At 50.4% G+C, this 23,877-nt stretch overlaps 2 protein-coding genes across 4 annotated transcripts in view; both read right to left on the bottom strand.

The window, feature by feature from the left end:
• The window catches only part of EP400 (E1A binding protein p400), a 107,511-nt gene extending 105,203 nt beyond the window's left edge, over positions 1 to 2,308 (bottom strand). The window contains 1 exon segment of the mRNA XM_070386356.1: positions 2,172 to 2,308. The gene's annotated coding sequence lies outside the window, so the exon portion shown is untranslated.
• Positions 2,309 to 11,650: 9,342 nt separating this feature from the next.
• Positions 11,651 to 22,104, bottom strand: PUS1 (pseudouridine synthase 1). Of its 3 annotated transcripts, none has more exons than XM_070386354.1 (6): positions 22,020 to 22,104; positions 20,999 to 21,230; positions 18,060 to 18,197; positions 17,097 to 17,199; positions 13,753 to 14,444; positions 11,651 to 11,963 (listed from the first exon to the last, which is right to left on the bottom strand). In XM_070386354.1, exons 2-6 carry the CDS (start codon positions 21,218 to 21,220, stop codon positions 11,916 to 11,918), a joined length of 1,203 nt encoding a protein of 400 aa, XP_070242455.1. In that variant the 5' UTR covers positions 21,221 to 21,230; positions 22,020 to 22,104; the 3' UTR covers positions 11,651 to 11,915. The 3 variants fall into 3 exon arrangements, with proteins under 3 accessions (XP_070242455.1, XP_070242456.1, XP_005891272.3); XM_070386355.1 differs by having other exon boundaries at positions 21,885 to 22,024; XM_005891210.3 differs by lacking the exon at positions 22,020 to 22,104 and adding an exon at positions 21,536 to 21,771.
• Between the last annotated feature and the right edge of the window lie 1,773 nt (positions 22,105 to 23,877).

The raw sequence follows: 23,877 nt of genomic DNA, 5'->3' as shown, positions 1-23,877 counted from the left end.
TGAGCAATAGGAGAAGGGAGTTACCTCTGACTGAGATGCAACAAGGTATCAGTAGATTGCACACAAGTAAAAATGGTTGTTTGGAACCCGAAGATCCAGCTAGGAGCTACACATTCTGGGAGTATTGACAAGTGGCCTAGCCATGACCCTGGATGAGATCACCCCAGGGTACAGACCAGAGAGGAGGTGGGAGGACCACTCTGAGGCAGTACAATTTTTAGCAGTTAAGGAGATGAGAAGGAACCAGCAAGGAGGCTAGGGACAGCAGCCTTCAAGATAAAAGGACAACCAAATGAGTTGTGTCCCAGGGCCACCAAGGGAGAGTGATTCAAGAAAGCCATGGGAGGCCGAACCAAAGGCTACTAACAGGGGGACTTGGCAATATAGTGGTCCCTAACCAAGGCAATGGCACCCCACTCCAGTACTCTAGCCTGGAAAATCCCATGGATGGAGGAGCCTGGTAGGCTGCAGTCCATGGGGTCGCTGAGGGTCGGACACGACTGAGTGACTTCACTTTCACTTTTCACTTTCACGCATTGGAGAAGGAAATGGCAACCCACTCCAGTGTTCTTGCCTGGAGAATCCCAGGGATGGGGGAGCCTGGTGGGCTGCCATCTCTGGGGTGGCACAGAGTCAGACACCACTGAAGTGACTTAGCAGCAGCAGCAGCAGCAACCCCAAGAGGAGCTGTTTCAGAGGAGAGGAGGGACCAAAAGCTTAGCCTGAACCATGTTCAAGAGAAATGAGAGAAGAGGAAATAGGAGTTCAGGATTCTTCCCAATTCTGGTATAAAAGGAAGCAAAGACCAAGAAAGGGTTTCCCTGGTAGCTCAGTGGTAAAGAATACTCCTGCCAATGCAAGAGATGAGGGTTTAATTCCTGTGTTGAGAAGATCCCCTAGAGAAGGAAATTACAACCCACTCCAGTATGCTTGCCTGGGAAATCCCACAGAGGAGCCTGGTGGGCTACAGTCCAGGGGATTGCAAAAGAGTCAGACAAGACTTAGCAAGTAAACAAGAAGATCTGAAGATCTAGAAAAGGTAACGGTAGCTGGGGGGTTTGCATACTGATGGAAATACTCTGGAGAGAAGAACTGAAGGCAAAACAAAATATTAGAGCCACGGGCTGGAGAAGGCAAGAAGGGGTGGATCCAACAGGAGAGATTAAATGGCCAATGGCTTACAGATATTGTCCTACTAACAGCAACTGTTGTGGAAGATTTAATGGCACCTGATCATGCTAACTACATGTTTTTAAAAGCACATAAAACATTGTACAATAAAAAAATTAAATGAAAAGGACAAGAGGCCACAAAGAAACTGTTAATTATGCGTATCTTTGGGTGGTTGAATGATTTAGTTTTAAGACGTATTTTTACTTTTCCCCCAATCATTCAGAAAGCATATTTCTATTTCATTGGTTTCACTAAAAAAGTCACAGAAACTATTTCATGGTACATATCACGTAAAAAAGAAAAATGCAATCCATCAGAAAACACAAATAAACGAAGAGAAAAAACGTACTATAACCCCCAGGTTAAACACTACTAGCATCCCGCTCTATTATTTTTCTCTTAACTGATAAGCTGACGTCTGAGCAGAGAGGCGGGTTGCAGACCTCTGCAGGAAGGTGAGTTCCGGGCAGGGGCGGGCGCGCAACGCAAAGGCCCGGGAGCGAAAAGGCTTCGCCACTTAAGGGATGCTAGTGGGCGGCGGAGAGGAGCTGGAGGGAGCGGCGCAGGGGGTTCCTGGACGACGTCTGACAAGTCACTTTCCCTCTGCACCTCTGCTTACCCCTGCGCGGTGCACCTCGCGCGAAGAAGCAAAGTGGTGCGATCCCCATCCTGTGGAAGGAAGGAGTCGAGCATCGAACCCGGAAAACCAAGTGAAAAGAAAGCACCGGACCTAACTTTAACCCCGCGCAGAAAAAACAACGCGAGGCGCCCCGCTCACAGGGAGGAACGAGCCGGCAGGCAGGGAACCCGCAGCACCCCCGGCCGCCGGCGGCCCCCGTCACGACCCGCGGTCCCCGCACAGATTCAGTGCCGTCCCACAGCCAGCGCCGCTCCGGGCCTCCCTCCTCGGCGCGGCCCGGGGGCTCCAGGGCGAACCGAGGCCGGGGCGCGGGCCATCTAACCCGCAAGTCGGTCGTCCGCGCCACGCCCACACCTACCCCAGGTGTGGGCCGCGTTCCTCAGCTCTGGGGCTGGGTCTGGGGTCCGGGCCCAGACAGCGCCGTTCGGCTCAACACATCCGGGGCCCGGCCGGAAGAAGCGGCGGCGCGGCTGCTACGGCGAGCCGGAAGGGACGCGCGCTGCGCGCTCGCAGCTGCGCGTTGGTGTGACGTCGGCGGAGCGGGAGGCGCCGAGGGGGCTGGGAGAGCTAGACAGGCAAGGCGAGGGCGAGGGCCGATGGGCTGGCGGCGGAGCGGTTCCGAGTTTGTGAAGAGTGGAGGTTGCCATGAGGGCGCTGCGTAGACGACGGTGTGGGCATGCGTTCACTCCGGCCAGCCGGATCGAGCGTTCAGCGCCGGCTCTAGGTTTGGGGAGGAGACCTCGAATGCCTGTGGAGCCGCCTTTTCGAGAAGTGGGGTTGGCTGGGGCGAGGGGCTGACAGCCCGGCGGACCAAGCAGGTGAAAAGGCCAGTCCAGGGTTGAGTGAGGAGGAGGTGCAGAAACGGGGCGGGGCAGAGAAAGTCATACCTCAGAAGCAAACAAAAGGACACGGGGAGACCGGGTGTCCACCTGTAAGTGTACTCAACTCAGCTTATTGATTGCTCAAAGCCAATAAAGAGAGGCAGGAGTCAGGAGAAAGGGAAGGTGCTTTAATCAGAAAAACTGGCAATCGGAACTGCCAGTGGTTAAGAATCCCCCTTGCAGTGCAGAGGACAGAGGTTTGATTCCTCCTCAGGCAACTAAGTCCGTGTACCGCAACTGTAGAATCTGTGCAGGGCAACAAGAGAGGACAGAGATCCTGTGTGCTATAACTAAGACCTGACACAACCAAAATAATTTTTGAAAAGAAAAAGAAATCTGGTGTTCTAGGCAGGAGGTGTTCTTATGTCCTGAGGCCAACTCTGAAGATTCTGCTCAGCCTTGACAGTTTTTAAAGGGAAAAAGCGGAGAGAACCTCAGGGAATCGTCAATCTGGAGGGTGGGCTCTGCATCCTTTTCCTCCGTGTGCAGACTGGCTGACTCTTCAGATGTTGCACAAGTGATCTGCCCTCTGGATTGCTGAGGGAGCCGCTGTGTAGTCATTCTTTAACTTCTTCATTCTGACTTCTTTCAACGTAGGAAAAGAATCAATACGTTAGGCGCAGGCATAGTGGGCAATAAGGAAAGCACAAGTCAGGAGTTCGGTTAAATTACTCAGTGATCTCATTCCTGTAATTAGGTTCTTAGATGGGGGAACAGTGGAAACAGTGTCAGACTTTATTTTGGGGGGCTCCAAAATCACTGCAGATGGTGATTGCAGCCATGAAATTAAAAGACGCTTACTCCTTGGAAGGAAAGTTATGACCAACCTAGATAGCATGTTAAAAAGCAGAGACATTACCTTGCCAACAAAGGTCTGTCTAGTCAAGGCTATGGTTTTTCCAGGGGTCATGTATGGATGTGAGAGTTGGACTGTGAAGAAAGCTGAGCGCCAAAGAATTGATGCTTTTGAACTGTGGTGTTGGAGAAGACTCTTGAGAGTCCCTTGGACTGCAAGGAGATCCAACCAGTCCATTCTAAAGGAATTCTAAAGTCCTGGGTGTTCTTTGGAAGGAATGATGCTAAAGCTGAAACTCCAGTACTTTGGTCACCTCATGCGAAGAGTTGACTCATTGGAAAAGACTCTGATGCTGGGAGGGATTGGGGGCAGGAGGAGAAGGGGACGACAGAGGATGAGATGGCTGGATGGCATCACTGACTCGATGGACGTGAGTCTCAGTGAACTCCGGGAGTTGATGATGGACAGGGAGGCCTGGCGTGCTGCGATTCATGGGGTCGCAAAGAGTCGGACAGGACTGAGCGACTGAACTGAACTGAAGGTCAGAGGGGGACAGAAGTGGGCCAATAAAGGGACAAAAGAGCTGCTGTCATAAAGAATGGAGTTGGATCCCAACCTTATGCTTTATGCAAAACTGAAGTCAAAATGGATCAAAGACCTAAATGTAAGTACTAAAGTTACAAAACTTTCAAAGAGAAACATAGATACAAATCTTCAGTATCATAAATCAGGCACTGATTTTTTATGACACCAAAAACAAAAGTAACAACAACAAAAAAAATAGGTTGGACATCATCAAAATAAAAAAACTTGTGCTTCAGATGACACCATTAAGAAAAGACAACCCACAGAATGAGAGAAAATATTTGCAAATTATATATCAAATAAGGGACTTGTATCCAGAATACAGAACTTGCAACTAAATAATTAAAAGACAATTAATTCTAAAACTGGCAAAGGAATGGATAACAAGATCCTGCCATATACCATAGGGAATTATGTTCAATATCCTGTGACAAACCATCATGGAAAAGAATATGAAAAAGATTATATATCTACATATTCACACACACATATGTGTGTGTGTATGTATATGCTCGGTCGTGTCCAACTTTTTGGGACCCCCTGGACAGCCAGCTCCTCTGTCCAAAAAAATTTTCGAGGCAAGAATACTGCAGTGGGTTGCCATTTTCTACTCCAGGGTATCTTCCCGATCCAGGGTTCATACCCAGTTCTCTTGCATCTCTTGCATTGGTAACAGGCGGACTCTTTACCACCGTGCCACCTGGGAAGCCCATACTTGGAATAACTTGAAACAGTATAGATTTTTTAATACTTAATTTGAGCAGATGACTTGAAACAGTATAGATGTTGTACACTTACCTGACCAACTTTTTTTTAATTACATTATAAAAAATGCATGTTACCTTAGAAAAGTTAATCTATTTGCTGTTTTACTCTTTTGCAAAAACATTTGCTCTAATGAAGGAATTTGTTTTTTCCAAAATGTACAGTTCCGAAATGTACAAAATGCATTTTATAATATTTACTGCTTTATTCCTAATTCTGCTTTAAAGTATTGAACTGGGCATAAAACATGAAAATATTAATCCAGAACCTGTATAAACGATGTTGCTTAAAATCTGTATTATTACCATGTTGGAAATCCAGACTGCTTTTGTGATGTTTCAAATTAAAAAAAAAGTAATCCTCTTCCTTACCTAGCTATCTATCTATATATATAGTTATATATATATGTAAAGCTGAATCACTTTGCTGTACAAAAGAAATTAACACAACATTGTAAATCAACTATACTTCAATTAAAAAAACATTTTTAATGGGCAAAGGACTTGAATACATGCCTCAAAAGAAGATGTACAAATAAGCACATGAAAAGATGTTCAGCAACATTAGGGATCAGGGAAATATAAACCAAAACCACTAGGATGGCTTAAACCAAAGAATCAGGTAAGAAGTGTTCACAAGCCCATTGGAAAAATCAGAAACCTCACCTGCTGCTAGTCAGAATTTAAAATGATGCAGTCAGGGACTTCCCCGGTGGTCCAGTGACTAAGCCACAGTCTGAATGCAGGGGGCTTGGGTTCAATCCCTGGTCAGGGAACTAGATCCCACATGCCACAACCAAGAGTTTGCATGCCACAACAAAAATCCCTCTTGCCACAACTGAGAACTGAAACGGCCTAAATAAATACTTTTTTTAAGTAAAAAATAAATGATTCAGCCACTTGAAAAAAATGGTTTGGCAGTTCCACAGAAGAGTTGTTAGGACTTAACATATGACCTAGGAATACCACTACTAAGTATATATCCAAGAGAGTTAAAAACACATCCACATGAAAGCGCATATGAAAATATTCTTAGCAGCATTACTCATAATCCCCAGGAAATGGAAACAACCGAAATATCCATCAACTGATGAATAAATAAACTATGTCACACTGGGTGTGGGCACTTGAACTCCCTTTTGCCAAGGACAGCTGAGACCAGTCCAGGAAGCCTCCAGCCTGGAGCCAGTCAGCCAGGAACAGAGCCCACACTCCTGCCTCCCACCAGCTGGGCCCTCTTCACAGGGCAGGGAGGGAGGGAGGACCTCTGGGCACTCTCTCAGGGCCTGATTTAGTACTATAGTTTGTACTGGACCATCCATGCACCTCACTGGTCCCAAAGCCTCCATCTGCCAAGAGCTGGCTGCTGTGGCCACTGGAGCTAATAAATCTGTTTAACTTGAGAATATATGTATATAATGGAATATTATATATTCTATAAAATTACATTAAATATATACAATGGAATATTAATCAGCAAAAAAAGAAAGGATGGAATTTGACATAGACTACAACATAGATGAACCTTGAAAATACTATAGTAAGTTAAGGAAGTCAGATACAAAAGGCCATGTATCATGATTTCATTTATGTCAAATGTACAGGGATTTCCCTGGTGGTCCAGTGGTTAAGAATCTGCTTTCCAATGCAGAGGACGCAGGTTCAATCCCTGGTCTGTGAACATGCCTCAGGGCATGCCACAGGGCAACTAAGCCTGTGCAACACGACTAAAGAGCCTGTGCTTGGAAATCAGTGAACCCACATACTCTGGAGCCCATGTTCTGCAGCAAGAGAAGCCCACTCACCACAACTAGAGAAAGCCCGTGCGCCCCAGCAAAATCCCAGCACAGCCAATGTCTATGTGTATGTATATATATATGAATTTAGGTAGTGCTGCCAATTGCACCACTTTGTGTATCTACTAAATACCACTGAATTGTGCACTTTGAAAGGATGAGCTTTGTGGTGCATGAATTATACCTCAATTACAACTCCGTTTTTAAAAAGATGCAAGCTAAAGTGATCCAACTCCTCAGCAAAATGCACATGCAAATACCACCTCTGATATTAAACACACAGAAAAAGAAAAAAAAAAAAGAACAAACTTGACTATAAAAGGGAGACCATAAAGGAGCATAAAAGGGGATAATTAGTTGAATAAAAGCAGAGCAGAATGATTGCATGTTTCTTTTACTTTTTAAAACATTTTTGTTATTTTATTTTTGGCTGTGCTGGGTCTTCATTGCTGTGCACTCAGGCTTTAAAAGTGAAAGTTGCTCAGTCCTGTCCAACTCTTTGAGATCCCATGGACAATACAGTCCATGGAATTCTCCAGGCCAGAATACTGGAGTGGGTAGCCTTTCCCTTCTGCAGGGGATCTTCCCAACCCAGGGATCGAACCCAGGTCTCCCACATTGCAGGCAGGTTCTTTACCAACTGAGCCACAAGGAGTGTGAAATTCTAATTGTGGAGATGGAGATGGGTGGGTGCTGATCTCTTGCTACAGAGCTTGAGCTGCAGGCTTGTATAGTTGCAGTGCTCAGCTTAGTTGCTCCTTGGCATGCGGGATCTTTCCAGACTAGGAAGACTCCCAGACACAGGGATCAAACCTGTGTCCCCTGCATTGGCAGGCAGATTCTTAACCTCTGAACCACCAGGAAAGTTCAATTTTGTGTTTCTGAGCACTGATAGGGAGGCCCTTTCAATCTTCACTCCACTTCCCACTTACTGAATTTGGGAAGTTAAAAAACTACACCCCTCAGACTCCTCGGAGCTCAGAGTCCCAGCTCCTCCCACTGGCTGCATCTCTGCAGGAGTGGAGGCACCGGGAGGTGGCTTCCTTGCTGCTCCTGGCTGCACTTGCTGCAGGAGTTGACAAATTTGAGTCTCTCCTATAAGGGAGGTCCAGTTGTGAGTGACTTCTTGACCTGAATCCCTGGCCCTGGACTCAGCTCTGGGCCAGGGATCACACATCTCCAGTCATGGGGCCATTGGTGCAAACAAATGGGAAAAGGGGAGCAAAGGGAAAACAGGCAGAAATGGCCAAGCAAGAGACTAAAGACTTACCTGTAGGGGAAGGGATAGTTAGGGACTTTGAGATGATCAAACCTATACCTCCTGCAGTGGAAGCAGAGTCCTAGCCCCTGGAATGCCAGGGAAGTCCCCTCCAAACACATATTATTTTAGAATATCACATACCTATGGATCCTCCAAGATGACTGAAATGATTACCCACTAATTGCCTGGAGTCACACTTGGGAATTGTCTACAATTTGACCCTGAAACCAAGACCATGTAACTTTTCATGGGGAGAACCCCATGATTGCAGCAGTTTTAAGGTTACTTTCTGCCCTGGTGACTTAAAAAGTGACTTACAAAACCCTATCACAGGTAAAATTAACATGCTTAAAGACAACCCCCAATATTTCTCCTTCAACCCCATCCTGTTCTCGATCACCTTACCTGTTAATGGCCCAGCTCATCAATTCATCAAACACAAAGCCTAAGTCAGCATTAAACCCTCCCTCCTGTCCCAGTAGTCAGGGGAACACCTGCAGTGACCCAAAGGCACACCTCACTCGGCCTCTCCCCAACCACAGTGCCTCCCCCACGTCACTGCCAGTCTTCCTGATTCTACTGCCCAACTCCATCTATTCTCCCAAATGGAACAGCCCCTCAAAAAGATCTGTCCCATTGTGCACACAGGTGTGCAACACACACATGTATCACACGCACACACAGGTATCTGTGCACACACATCACCTACACTTATATATGACATAAATACACATGTATAGACCACTTGCACAACACATGTGCATACACATGTGTCAGGAGCCGCGTTAGGCATTGCTGACAAAATGGAGGCACAGCCCCAACCCCCTCTCCTCGTCTCGCAGGCAGGGTCCCAGGATAAAGGAGTTAGGTCTTGTGATTCTGACTTGCTTTTTCCTTTCTTCGGTTGAGTTGGCTGGAAAGAATGTTAAGGTGCTTATTGTTCTTGAGAGGAGCATGAGAAGGCACAAAGCCTTCTGCAGTTGTGCCCAGAGAATGATCCATAAAGTTAACCATTGACGTTTGTTCAAGGATCTTTACAAAGAACGTTCCAGGATGAGCACGTAGGCCGCAGCTTGAGGCCATGGGAAGGATTGTTATCTGAGACCTGTTTGTGAGAGAAATGTTAATGGCAAAGGAAGGTTGCTGAGTTTAGGGTTTAGGAATATTTAAGAATAGTTAGAAGCTAAAAGTTTAAGGAATGTTGTAGTGTTAGCATATTTTACTGTAGCTTGTAGGGATTAGGAATTTTAGAGATATTAATAGCTAGAAGCCTTTTTAGGAGATAGTGAGCTTAGGATACTAGGGGCAAGCAGGATTTAGAAAGATAAGAAATAAACTGAGGAATGTGGTATGCAGCCCATACATAAGCATGAGTTACAATGTAATCACAAGTAAACACAATTTTGAGAAAATTGCTGAAGCAGGAACTCTGTTTGAAGGGCAACAATGAGACAATAAATCTGGGTGAGGGGGAACTGAAAATGTTAAGCCTCTGACCTAATGCTTTTCAAAGTATAAAAGAGAACCTGAAACTTGAAATAAACATGCAGTCCCGCACCTTGAGTCAGAGGCTGCATCATTCTCCACTGATACCGCTCACCTCTTCAGGCTGATTCCCTGGCTGCTGGAGCTGGACTCCGGCACACACGGGTAAACACATACCACACAGCACAGGAATGCTTGCATCCCAGGGGACACATGTACCCACACAGGCCCAACACACACACACACACCACTTCTCCATTTGAAAGCTCCTGGGTCTCCACTGGCACAGTAATCCTCAAAATTCTCCAAGCCAGGCTTCAACAGTATGTGAACCATGAACTTCCAGATGTTCAAGTTGGATTTAGAAAAGGCAGAGGAATCATAGATCAAATTGGCAACATCCGTTGGATCATTGAAAAAGCAAGAGAGTTCCGGAAAAACATCTACTTCTTCATGCCAAAGCCTTTGACTGTGTGGATCACAACAAACTGTGGAAAATTCTTAAAGAGATGGGAATACCAGACCACCTGACCTGCCGCCTGAGAAATCTGTATGCAGGTCAAGAAGCAACAGTTAGAACTGGACATGGAACAACAGACTGGTTCCAGATCAGGAAAGAAGTATGTCAAGGCTGTATATTGTCACCCTGCTTATTTAACTTACATGCAGAGTACATCATGAGAAATGCCGGTGTGGATGAAGCACAAGCTGGAATCAAGATTGCTGGGAGAAATATCAATAACCTCATGTATGCAGATGACACCACCCTTATGTCAGAAAACAAAGAACTAAAGAGCCTCTCGATGAAAGTGCAAGAGAAGAGTGAAAAAGTTGGCTTGAAACTCAACATTCAGAAAACTAAGATCATGGCGTCTAGTCCCATCACTTCATGGCAAATAGATTGGGAAACAATGGAAACAGTAACAGACTTTATTTTTGGAGGCTCTCATGTCACTGCAGATAGTGACTACAGCCATGAAATTAAAAGATGCTTGCTCCTTGGTAGAAAAGTTATGACCAACCTAGACAGCATATTAAAAAGCAGAGACATTACTTTGCCAACAAAGGTCCATCTAGTCAAAGCTGTGGTTTTTCCAGTGGTCATGTATGGATGTGAGAGTTGGACTGTAAAGAAAGCTGAGCACCGAAGAACTGATGCTTTTGAACTGTAGTGTTGGAGAAGACTCTTGAGAGTCCCTTGGACTGCAAGGAGATCCAACCAGTCCATTCTGAAGGGGATCAGCCCTGGGATTTCTTTGGATGGACTGAGGCTGAAGTTGAAACTCCAATACTTTGGCCACCTGATGAGAACTGACTCATTGGAAAAGACCTTAATTCTGGGAAAGACTGAAGGCAGGAGGAGAAGAGGATGACAGAGGATGAGATGGTTGGATGGTATCACCAACTCAATGGACATGAGTTTGCATAAGCTCCAGGAGTTGGTGTTGGACAGGGAAGCCTGGTGTGCTGCAGTCCATGGGGTCACAGAGAGTCAGACACAACTGAGCGACTGAACTGAAATGAACTTCTGCTGCTACTCAGCGACTGCCACCTCCTGACCCGCTCTTCCTCGCTGACAGAACATCACTGTTCTTCTGCAGGGCACCACTTAAAAAGCATTCCCTGCCTCCCTTGCAGCTACAGAAGACCACATGACACACTTCTAGCCAATGAGGGGATGCAGTTGCTGGCAGGAAAGCTTGCTAAGGGAGAGGTTCAACAATGTGCCCCTTCCTTCTGCCCTCGGTCTTCCCACCCGGGTCTCATGCTCCTTCCCTGAGTGTGGAACATGCCAGGGATGGATGGATCCAGAGGAAAGCTATGTGCTGCAGGGGGCCAGGTGGACACACAGAAGGAACCCATGTTCTCTGGCGCTGGGGACTGCTGTGCATGGCCCAACAGTCACCCTGTTCTCTTCTTGTCTGTGCGGCTCTCTTGGCCACCGAGCCCCATCCTGCCAAGAGGGTCCCATCCACTCCAGCCTCCACCCACTAGCCAGCCCCTGATGTGCACTGACCAACCCACGTTTCTCACAGCTCAGGGTGGAGGCAGAGCCAGGCCTGTTGCTAACACAGCACATAACTGTCTCTCACCATGAAAGACCCACAGAAAAGACTGAGGAAAAAAGTCAAAGAAGTATCTTAAGTGGGAATTCCCTGGTGTTCTGTGCTTAGGCCTCTGCAGGGGCCCAGGTTCAATCCCTGGTTGCGGAACTAAGAATCCCACATGCCCAGCGCCACAGCTCAAAAATGAATAGAAGTGACTAAGCCAAGTTTGTACGTATTTAATAAGAAAATCGCTTCTTTAAAAAAATAAGTCTTTACATGCTCAGGTGTGTGTAGTCAACGTGTTGAGCTGAAAAAAGATTTGCAGCAGGTTCTCCCTGTGAGAAAACTCAGAAACACGCAGGTCTCAAGACCCTGAGATGAAGAGGGCGTGTGGGGGCTCTCCCATCTGGCGAAGGCACACAGCCAACAGCAGGCTGGCAGGTCCCGGCATGTGTCGTGGGCCACTTCCAAGACGCTCCCAGGGCCTCAGTCACTGTCCCCGACCCCGTCACTGCCTTCCAGGGAGCTGGGGGCCTGCAGAGCAACAGCACACAGGAGACAGCCGTGAAGAACCATGTCGTCCAGGGGCAGGCACTTCCTCCCGGGGTGGAGGTTGGGCTGCCCTGACCCGCCTGAGGCAGGGCTCACCCTGACTCTGTGTCTCTTAACTAGTTCAAGAACCTGTCTTAAGACTGGGAGAGCCAGGGGCTGGGAACAAGAAGGGAGGTCTTCACTGGGCTCCTTCAAACGCCCAGAGGCCACCACTGCAGAACCCTGGGAACATAAAACTGGGCCACTGTAAAGCTGGACAAGTACAAGCCCCTCAGCAGTATGTACAGATGGCAAATGGCCGGAGGCCTCTATTCACAGAATCAAGCAGAGGGCAAGCCTGGCCCCAGGTCATATCCGTACATGTGCTCGACTTGGCCTCATGGTGCTTGGGAAAACTGATAATCAACCATCAAAGGGTAGAAGCGCAACCCAAAGTATATAAATAAAAGGTAGAATATTTCACATAAAATCCTGGAATGCCAGTTTCTCTGGAAAAAAAACATAAGCTCTGACACACTTGACACAAAGAGTTGACTCATTGGAAAAGACTCTGATGCTGGGAGGGATTGGGGGCAGGAGGAGAAGGGGACGACAGAGGATGAGATGGCTGGATGGCATCACCAACTCGATGGACAGGAGTTTGAGTGAACTCCGGGAGTTGGTGATGGACAGGAAAGCCTGGTGTGCTGCGATTCATGGGTTCACAAAGAGTCGGACATGACTGAGTGACTGAACTGAACTGATACCACTTGGCTCCACCTCCACTGGCTGAACTGACCGCACCTGCCCCTTCGGGTGGAGCAAGAGCTCTCCTGTTGGCCACAGTCTCCACCAAGCCCTACTGCCTCCTGACAATGGATGCTACTTACCATCCGACCTGCACACCTGCTTTCTTTACACCTGGCCCACCTTGCTTACTTCCCTTCCCTGGATGCACCTGAGTTTACAAGCCCAGCTGTGGAGGAAGGACAGTGTCTTTCTGGATATCTAGAACATGGGAAGAAATCTCCCAGAGCTCCAGGTGGGAATCTCACCCTCTGACTGCCTGCTGGACCACCACAAGAGAACATGGGCTTTGGGGACCTCCCTCACTGCAGGGTAAAGAATTGAGAACTAAAGTTAAAATGTTAACTCTTAGCTCCAGCACCTTGAATCATGGATATTCTCCTTCTAACATAAGGTTGGTAGTTACATAACAGATGAGTCACACTTTGAACCAGGGCCCTGGGAGGTACTTGACAGCAAGCCTGGCTCCCTTGCTCGCTGAGCAAAGTGGCCTGATTGGGAGATGGGCCAAAATGCAGGGTCTGCATCAGCCTACATTCCCCCACAGATGGAAGGCAGCACCGTGGGCCTGGATAGGAACACCGCCCTAGGTGAGGAGAACGCCTCCGGGCTGCTCAGTGTCCTGGGTCCAAGCGATCCCACATTCTGGAGTCAGACACATGCATACTGACCAAGTGCATGAGCCAGAGAAGGACATCCTAGTGACACCTCCATCTCACACTTGGGAAGATGGGCCACTGAGTGTGCCCCTCAGCCGGGGTCACCAAGCGCAGAGCAGGTGAACCAGCCACCAGAACCTCTGCCCTGGCCTTGGCTCCTGCCGCTGCTGTTACCCTGGAGGAGTGACGCAGCTCTTGGCACCTAGGCTTGCTCATCTATAGAATGGGCACACTCAATGACAGGTGTGGACAAGCGCCTGGCTGAGCTCCTGGGAAGGCCGGCACCAGCCCCCACGGTCCCCATGGTCCCCAGCCCCCAGCCCCACCTTGGTGCCTAGGCCAGCGGCAGCATGGGCAGTGGCGCTGAAGTCGTGCATAGGCAGGGTGCTCAGCCACTGGGCCATGGACCTCTCCTGGCGCTCAGTGCTAATGATCGTGGGGTAGATGTGCTGCTCCTTGAAGGCTGTGACCTCTGCCTCCTCCCGTGCCCAGTCCAGCGGCTCGTGTAGCCCGTCATGGCCGAAGCGCTGGTTGTACTTCTCGAAGTGCACTCGCTCCAGGACCAGCCCCAGCCCTGGAGCCTTGGGCACGTCCACCTTGGCCTCCCCCCAGCAGCGCTCCAGCACACTCTCAGGCGCGTAGCCCTTGACGATGGCCACCACTAGCCCCACCATCTTCCTGATCTGGTGCGTCATGAAGCTCTGGCCCTTGACCTTGATCACAGCGAACTCCATGCCCTCACGCACGAAGGGCTCCTCACAGAACATGTCGAGGATGTAGCGTCGGGCGCTGGGCTCGTGGGGCCCCTTCTGGGAGGTGAAGTTGTGGAAGTTGTGGGTGCCTTTGTAGCAGGCCAGGAGCCGGTTCACACGCCCCAGCGTCTCCGCGCTCAGTCGGTACGTCTCGTCCTGCGAGTCGTGGTCCTTGTGGGCGAAGGCAAACGTGGGCAGCATGTAGACGTAGGTCCTGGCGTCGCACTTGTTCTTGGAGTTGAAGCCGCCCGTGACCCTCTTCAGTCCTGGGGGCAGAGGAAGCGACGAGAACAAACTGATGACACCATGACCAGCTCTGAGTGCTGGCACCTCACCTCCCAAACCCAGATGAACCCGAGGGGGACCTGGCTCCACGTGCTAAACCCTCAGTCCACCAGACACTCCGTCTCAGAACCAAACCAACCAGTACAGCCAACTCTCAGGCATCTGTCAGAACCCAGAGTCGGCCAAAGTGCTGGGCATCCTGCTCTCGCCTCTAGGATCCCAGGGGGACCTGGCACAGTTGCCATGGAGACCAAAGCGCCAGCCGGTGACCCTGACTTGGAACCCGTGGGTCAGAAGCCATTCTGCAGGTGAGGCCAGGGGCAGCAGTGTGATCAACAGCAAAAGCAGCTTAAAAAGCCCAGCAATAGGAAAGCCATCAGTGGCTCCTGAACATATGCAGGATGAAATGAGAGGCAGGCCTGCAGGGCAGGTGGCACGTCACCTGGACCGGGGGCCTCATGGCTGAGGGCTCACTGTACTGGCAGGAGCTCCAAAAATATTTAACCGTTAAGTGGAAAAAAAAAAAAGTAAAATGGGGCTTCCCTGGTGGTACAGTGGATAAAAATCCGTCTGCCAGTGCAGGGGACATGGGTTCGATCCCTGGTCTGGAAAGATCCCACATGTTTCGGGACAACTAAGCTCGTGCACCACAACTACTGAGTCTGCGCACCTAGAGCCTGTGCCCTCAACGAAGAATCCACCGCAATGAGAAGCCCTGCACTGCAGTTAAGAGCATAGTCCCCCCCTGCCGCAACTAGCGAGAGCCCTCACAGCAATGAAGACCCAGAGCGACAACACAACAGAAAAAGAAAATATAAAGAAAGAAAAGCAAAATGGAGAACTACAGGAAGGGGGATTCTTTTTGTGATAGGAATACACATATAGAGATTATGTCTATATTTGTACAGAAAATTTCTACAAGCATGGCGAGAACTGTTGGTGGGGATGGCTTCTGGGAGCTGGGGACCAGAAGTCCCCCGTGGCCTGGATGCTCCCTGCTGCATGGCTGTCCTCACGCTGAAGGCACAACCAAGTTGCAAGGAGTCAGCCTCACAAGGAGCCTGGCTTAAAGGCCAACTTTGGCTTCATATTTCAAGGGGTGATTCGATGCCTCCCCACCCCGACAGCCCTCCACAGCAGCCAGCGCCTCCAGGCTGCCCCTGCCTCTCCGCTCACCACTGCCAGTTCAAGGCTGCACCTTCCCTGTGCTCGCCACCATCTGTTTCTGCTGTTATGTTTGACTTGGGGTAATCTTATTTTTGTTTTTTGTCTTGCTTTAAGAATTCATCTTGGTCGACACTGAGCATCACAAATATGCTTTAGCACGTAATTTCCGTTGTGTGGAACATAATCTCCAAGAGGCTGGGGGAGGCTGGCAGTCGACCAGACAGCTGGGCTGTTAATGGTTGTGTTGTGTCACGTTATAGAAGCAGTATAAACAGCTGCGATTGTGCATAGGGTTTGGTATTGTTTTAGCAAAACTGGGGAACAACCCATGGCGAATATTAGAATATTCCCTGGGAAATGACTGTTAGGAAGCGTCAAATGGGACTTAGGAGGAGGTTTTCAAGAGGGATTACCCTACCAGGGAGAGAAAGACCACAGTGTAATAAAAACAAAACTATATTATACTAAAAGTAAATTCAGGCTTCCCTGGAAACTCAATGGTAAAGAATCCGCCTGCCAATGCAGGAGATGCAGGTTTGATCCCTGGATCAGGAAGATCCCCTGGAGAAGGAAATGGTAACCCACTCCAGTATTCTTACCCAGGAAATACCATGGACAGATCAGCCTGGTGGGCTACAGTCCATGTGGTCGCAAGAGTCAAGACACGACTTCTGTGGCCCTCTGGCCCTCTGCAGAAAAAAGTTTGCCAACTCTTGCTTTAAATTTAAACCCCAAAACAATCACTTAAAAAAAAAAAAAAAAACTATAGCAAGCCATAGCATTAACTAACCAAACTGCTCCTTTCTCCAGGGGATATTCCTAATCCAGGTATCAAACTCAGGTCTCCCACATTGCAGGCAGATTCTTAAACTGAGCCACCAGGGAAGCCCAAAGTGATAATTAAAAGCAATTATAAGAAACATCAATTAATCCAAAAGGAGGGAGAAACAGAGGAGGGGAACAAAGTAACAGATGGGACAGAGAGAAACAGGAAGCAAGAAGATCTTCACCCAGCCATCCCAGCACACATTATAATAATTATTAACACCAATGGCACATACACGCCACCTAAAAGGCAGAGAGTCAGACTTGATTAAAAAAAAAGAAAAGGACCTAGAAATCCCATTATCAGGCCTATTACAAAAGGGAATAATTGCCCCTGTTTTAATTTGATCAAATCCAGATTTTCATACCCAAGCATTTGGTTAAAACAAGGCACATGTAGTGCCAAAGTGCTGCACCGATGGCCTGAGTCTGTCTGTCTGGCTGTGTCCCTTCCTGAAGGAGACGCGAGTCCTGAATCCTTTTCTATAACTGACGTACAGCCACTGCAACCAACCGCTAAGGACCTGCTCTATTGTCTTATCTCCACAATAGAGAAACTCGGCGAGAGAAGGAATTGCATGTCCCTTCTCTCTTGGGACCGGCCACCACCTGGTGCACAGCCCCAGTGACACATGGCTTACCCAGAATCCGAATGTGAGACGGAAGGTGGCTGTTGATCTTTTCTAAAATGTCATCAATCAGCCACACCTTCAGGGACACGACCTGGCCGGCCGCAGACACGCCCTGCAAAGGAAGCAGACGTGGGAGGGCCAGCTGGGCCTTGCACTTGGAGCACGACGCTCGGCACGCTGGTCTCTTCAGCAGAAGGACCACGCACACGCTGCGTCTTTCCACGGAGGAATTCTGCTTCTAGAAATGCATCTGAAGGGAATAATCAGAGACGAGAACAGTGCTCTGTATACCAAGGGAGTGAATGCTGTGCCACTCATAAAACATTACAAGTGAACTTTGAAGCTCAACAAAACATAAAGCTAGGGAACAAATCTATGACATCCTGCAGATAGGAGATAAAGTCCCACCTTGGATGTGATTCTCCAGGACTTAGGAAAAAAAGAAAATACAAGTTAGATGACAGAACTCCAGGGCAGAGCAAGGAAGAGGTCACTATCTGAGTTGCAACAGCAGGAATCCTTTGGGGATGGGGCGCTGGTTACACAACTGATCGAGCTCTGTGCTCAGGATGAATGCAGTAACCATTTGTATATTATACCTCTGTGGCCACATGGTCCTGCTTGTATCATGAGCCTGAGATGGTTGGCTCTAAGGCAGATGTCGTGGCCACTGCGCCACCCGCAGGAGCAGCCAAAGAGAAAGCACAGGCAGAGAGGACATCAGGGCCTGTGGCCCCAAGCACCTAGGTCCAGCCACACCTGGGCCGGAAATGCCCCGGCTTCTTGGTTGCACGAGGCAAAAAATTTCTTTCCACTTAGACTCGCTTGATCTGTGCATCTGTCATTTGTGACCAAGAGAATCTTGAGAGATAGAGACACTAAGAGGGAAAGTGGGACAAGGACAAACAGAAACCACAGACAGGCGGCTTCAGTGCTGCTCGCACCTGCCGGGGACTTGGGGACAGCACCTACCTTGTCCGTCCGGGCGCAGCGCTGGAAAGACATCTTCCGCATGTCCTCCCCGTGATTCTCAGGAATACAGCCCGAGCGGACCAGGGCCAACACCAGGTCATCTTCGATGGTCTTGAATTTCGAGGACCCAACATTCCTCTGAGGAAAAGAGAAGAAAAATTGTTTTTTACTCAGTCACGACCCACAAAAAGGGGCCCTGGGCTGGGACCGGTCCAGGGAGGGACGTGTGTGGTTTGCCCGCACCTGGCAAGTGGGGACCACACCTGTGGACGTGGAGAGACCCTGCAGCTCGTCCCCCGACCTATGAGAAGTAGGAAAGCCACCTGTGGGTCCCCACAGTCCTAGAAATTTCCAACCCCGGGCAGCCAACATTGGCCTCACCTGAGACAACATTTCCCCCTACCTAGTCAGATATTAAAAGACGCTTGCTCCTTGGAAAAAAAGCTATGATAAATCTAGACAGCGTATTAAAAAGCAGAGGTATCACTTTGCCAACAAAGGTCCGAAAGCTGTGGCTTTTCCAGTAGTCAGGTACGGATATGAGAGCTGGACCATAAAGAAGGCTAAGCTCCAAAGAACTGATGCTTTTGAACTGTGATGCTGGAGAAGACTGTTTTTTTAACTTTATAATTTCCTATGGGTTTAGTTTGTGAATAAAAAAGAAAAATGAACAAAGTGTTCACAGTAATTATCAAGGCAAAGTCAACTCTAACACGGTTTCTCTGTAACGTCGTGAGCGTGTCAGCACCACCACCAGGCCAGCACGCAGTTGATGACATCACCCCTGCAGCTGCTACTGTCGCCAGAAGTCCTCAAGTTGCAGGGTCAGTGCCTGGGGCCCCAGCTCCTCACCAGCCGCAGCTCTCTCTTCTGGAGCTGAGCAGGGGGGGCAAGTGGTAGGACCCCAGGAGACCCCAGTCTGCACTCCACACACCCGCTGGGCTGGGGGGTCCAGGGCTGCCCCCTGGGGTCAAGGGCGTGTGCAATACTGCTGTGGTGGGGAGGGGGCAACCCCACCAGGGCTGGGTGGAGAAGACTCTTGAGAGTCCCTTGGACAGCAAGAAGATCAAACCAGTCAACCTAAAGGAAATCAGTCCTGAATATTCTTTGGAAACTGAAGCTCCAACACTTTGGCTACCTGATGCAAAGAGCCAGCTCACTGGAAAAGACCCTGATGCTGGGAAAGATTGAGGGCAGGAGGAGAAGGGGACGACAGAGGATGAGATGGTTGGATAGCATCCCCCCAACTCAGTGGATGTGAGCAAATTCCAGGAGATAGTGAAGGACAGGGGAGCCTGGTGTGCTGCAGTCCATGGGTCACAAAGAGTCAGACACGACTGAATAACAAGTCAGAGACCAGCACCCTCCTGCTGAAGACCCATCTGTCTGCAGCACCTGGCCAAAGAGGGACTCCTCTCCCTCATCACCCTGGGAATCCCCTCCCCCAGCACCCCAGGGTCCTCCCGCCCCTCAGGTCCTGAGCATGCCCTCCTGCATCACTACAGGGAGGCAGGCCCCTCGCTAAAGAAGGAAGCCACCCCAGGGTACTACCAGCATCTAGTGGGTGTGGATGGGAATGTGAGTGGGTGAGGGATGCGGTGTAACCCCAGCCCAGTCCTGCAGGATCCCGTGACATTGATGAGATCACCAACCTGACATTCTCCAAGAAAACCTTTGACAAGGAAGGGACACAGTCCTACACGCACTTCGCCAAGGCTCATCACAGTGGGAAGATTCTTCCCAAAGTTCACCTTACAGTCTCCACGGCACCATAAGCCAGTCACTCAGCAAGAAGCTGTAAATGCTCCTCCAGCGATGGGCATGGGTATTAGGAAACAGGGGTAACAACCCTTCCACACATCCTGACGTGCCCTATCACCATGTGAGCTACCGTCACTCCCCACCCTTCATTCATTCCCCTGATGACGAAACTGAGGCCAACTGGGTATGATGAGACATGGGCAAAATTCTCAAGTCGGTGATAAGGCAACAACACATGTGATCAAAGTCACCCTCAAAAAAGCATTTAAATAACCACAAAGAGCAGCGGAGGTGGTCAGCCTGTTCCACTAAGTGGGACCGAAGCACTGTTTTCACCCACTGTCACAATCTACCAGTGGTCATCAAACTGGGTTCATGGGTGCCACCTTATAAAGAAAATAATGAAATAGGAAATGAAGTAGCTCATTACTACTGTTATTCACAGTGAAGGCTACCACAGCCCTTGGTAAGGTTGGGCATCGTTTTCTTAAACTTCTGCTTCAGTTAGATACTTTACACAGCAGTGAATTACTCCCTGGGAGCCAAGCTTAAAGAAGTTTACAGAACAAGAAACCAAAGTGTAAGAGCCACAGAGCTGACCACAAGGAACAAGAAGAAAACCCACGTGCATCTGTCGGGACACCCAGACCCTTCTGCCTTCCAGGAAAGGACTGCCTGGTGGGGCTGGGCAGGGAATTCTCATGCGCCCATGCACCTGCAAACTGTCACCTTCACGACTCTGACAAAGAGAAACAGCAGCCTCTTCTGAGCATCCCTGGCACTGTCCCAATCCTAGCGAGCAGCATCATTCAGCCTAATAATGACTCTTCATGCCAGGACTGTGATCTTAAAGAAGAGGAAGCGAGAGAGCTCCAGTCACTTGCCCGAGGCCACAGTGCTTGGTCATCAGCAGGCCTAGGACCTTAATCACCTTAGGAGGCTCGTGAACACCCCCTACAAGCATCCAAGCAATGTACAGATGACACAGGTCTCAAAGCTGCTTCCATTTGAATCTTACTTGATGGGAACCACCCAATAGAACAGGTGAAGAATGAGACCTCCCTTTCTGCCATCTCCTGAGATGGCTCACAGGGCAACTGTCACTCTGAGGTCCCCGCCCCAAGCACATGGTGGCCTTGAGAGGTCAGAGCTGCCCAGGCCCCTCGGGGCACCCGCACCTGCATGCCGTGGTAGCCCTTCCCAGAATAAGCCATGAGCAGCACGATCTTCCGCTTGGGCAGCTTCCTCTGCTGCTCCCCATCCTCGCTGCTCTTGAGCTTCTTGGCCTGCTGCTCTGTTTCCTCCCAGATCCTGGTGGGGCCCTGCCAGCCACTCCGGGCCTTCTTGTCCTGCTCCTGTTTGGCTCCCACGGGGATGGGGGCCTCCCCGTTCCCGGCCATTGGGTGCAAACTGAAAAGACACGGTGCGGGGTAGGGTGCAGGGCGGTGAGCAACACAGAAGGAAACAGTGAAAGAGTGCCGGTGGCAGCATGGGCCGGTAAACACCCTGGACTGACCACCGCGGCGTCCAAACCCCAGCTGGGCGCTAACTGGAGATCTTGCCCAACCACTAACTTGGCCTCGTTTCACTGTCCGAAAAACGGAGCAGTGACAGCACTTAACGCGACCAGGGCTTGGTGCTCGCCGGGCATGCAGTCGGGTTCAGTGGGGGTCAGCGTGCTACCCCAGGGTCACAGACAAGTGCACCGTCATTACCAGAGGAGGCGCGGTCCCAGGTGCGGGGTCCACGGTCCGCAGGCTCTCCTCAGGGCCCAGGCCGCCGCCCGCAGGCCGGGGAGCCCCATGCAGTGCCGGGAGTGGCGGGGGTGAGGGGGCACGCGCCCGACCCCTGACCTCACCCGGGACGCACCCTCCCAGGCCCTTTAGATCCCTGACCTCCCCGGGGCCCCTACACACCAGCCCGCCCCTCCCGAACTCCCCGCGCCCCCGCCACAACCCGCCACGCTCCAGCCCCGCCCCTTCTGAACTCTAACCTTCCTGGGACCCTCTCCCGCTCCAGCCCCGCCCGCGGATAACCTCAGACGTCCCTGACCCCCAGGCTGACCTCTGACCTCCCTAGTCCCTCCTGCTACCCCTTCGTCCTCTCGCCCCACCCAGCTGGCTCTCCCTCGGGAGTCGGGGAGACCCCGGCCACCCACGCCGGGACCAGCGGGGCGCGCCCTGACCCGGCCCCACTCACGGAGCCGCGGACTGAGCGCGAACCTGACCACGTGGGCGAAGGCGGAAGTAGAGAGCACTGCCGGACGGCGGCCGGAAGTGGACAAAAGTCCTTCTGGGCGAGGCGGGCCGAGGTGGCTTGGGGCGGACCTTGGTATCGGGGGCGGGACTGGGCGGTATTGGGCGGTATTGGGCGTGGTTTAGGGGCGGGACCTGGTGCCGGGAGCCGGGTTCCCGGCCGCCGCCGCAGCCGCCGCAGACTCCCGGCCGGTTCGCGGCACTGTGAATGCACCATTTTAGAGAGAACGAATCATCCTCGCAGCAAACGCTCCCAGGCCCTGCTCCGTGTTACATGTGTCAGTTCATTCAGTCCTTTCACCCACCCTAGGGAGCAAGCACCATAGGATCTCCTCGTTACTGAAGAGGAACCCGAGGGACAAAGAGGCTGAGCCCCTTGCCTGAAGTTTCACAGCAGCAAGCCCCTGGCATGTGGAATGAGAGCCTGTCTTTCAACAGCGTGCAGACCAGCGCCTTCCCACAAACCTGTCCTAAAAATGCACTTGCCATGTGCCACGTGCTGTTCTAGTGGCTCGGATGCATGTTAGCTTATTCAAACCTCATGAAACATTGAGCAAAGTTTTCTTGTCCCCGTTTTACACCCAGAGGCCCGGAAATGCCAGGGAGAGAGTGAGTCATGCTGAGGCTCCAGGGAGTGATGACCTCCCGGGAACTGGTGGAAGACAGTTGGGAAACTCATCCATGCGTGGGGTTTGGAAGACTATGGGTGGGTGGAATGAGCAACAGAACCCACAGAAGGTGGAAGGAAGTGCTGCTGAAGGCAGGGTACTCATATCTCCTTGAGTGGGTCATTTGGTCAGCAGCTATGTACTGAGCACCTGCTAGGTTCCTGGTGCCTCCAGAGGCTGGAATAGATGAGGAGCAGAACCCCTGTCCACAGAAAGCTTCCATTCCTGGGGGGACAGGTCATAACAAACCAACAGTCAGAGAGTGTGATCAAGTAGTAAATGCTGAGTGAAGAATGACTCAGAAGTACTGACGCATGCTACAGTCAGGGGTACCCGAGAATATGGTCAGCGGGAGAAGCCACTCCGGGCCTTCTTATCCTGCTCCTGCTTGGTCCCCATGGACATGGGGGCCTCCACATGCAAAAGGCCACATCATGCGTGGCTCCACGTGCGGTTGATCCTTTAACAATGCAGGGTTGAGTATGCAGCTCCACTTATATAGGGTTTGTGTCACTAAATCCCAACTGCAGTACAACTCAGTCTGCCAGTGGTTGAATCCACGGATGTGTAACCATGGATACAGAGAGCCAACTGTCCAGTTATATGTGGATTTTCAAACTGCTTGAGGGGTCTGTGACCCTAACCACCACGTTGTTCATGGGTCAACTCTACATGAAATGTCCAGAACAAACAAATCCACAAAGAAAGAAAGAAAGAAAGAAAGTAGATCCGTGACTGCTGCCAAGGATTCTTTTGTGCATCAAACTCTACTCAGCCTCCTCCTCTGCACACAAGTCAGACCTGGTTGGACAAGAGCTCAGGCAGATGGGAGGGGACAGCTGACCTGTGTTAAACAACCCCCCACCCCACAGCTCCAGGACAGCCCATCCCTCTGGGGGAAGGGAAGGAAGAGCGGCACCAGGGCTCCAGGCATGAGTAAAGGTCAAGGTTACGTGTGGTCTTAGAAACTCAAGTGGCTAAGCGGCCTTGAGAAGCAGCAGGGCGCTTTCACACAGAGCCCCCCTCACACCTTACCATAGACAGAGACCCATTATCAGGGGCTGGTTCTTTCCCGCTCTCAGCCTCTGCAGCTCCAGAGGTGTGGGCCCCGCTCTGGCACTTGCAGATGGACAC

This window comes from Bos mutus, chromosome 17 (assembly GCF_027580195.1).
Source record: "Bos mutus isolate GX-2022 chromosome 17, NWIPB_WYAK_1.1, whole genome shotgun sequence".
NCBI lineage: Eukaryota > Metazoa > Chordata > Mammalia > Artiodactyla > Bovidae > Bos > Bos mutus.
Note: the sequence above shows the minus strand (reverse complement) of the source record. Positions and strands in the feature narration are given on the sequence as shown.

Excerpts from the sequence above, each read along its gene's own strand:
- PUS1 (XM_005891210.3), bottom strand. The coding sequence starts at position 21,624 with ATGGGGCTCCCCGGCCTGCGGGCGGCGGCCTGGGCCCTGAGGAGAGCC. Across the intron at positions 21,231-21,535 it reads CTGGGACCGCGCCTCCTCTG|TTTGCACCCAATGGCCGGGA; the intron begins GTAATGACGGTG and ends GTGTCTTTTCAG. Across the intron at positions 11,964-13,752 it reads CCGCTGGCCTAGGCACCAAG|GCCCCCAGCTCCCTGGAAGG; the intron begins GTGGGGCTGGGG and ends GTTGCTCTGCAG.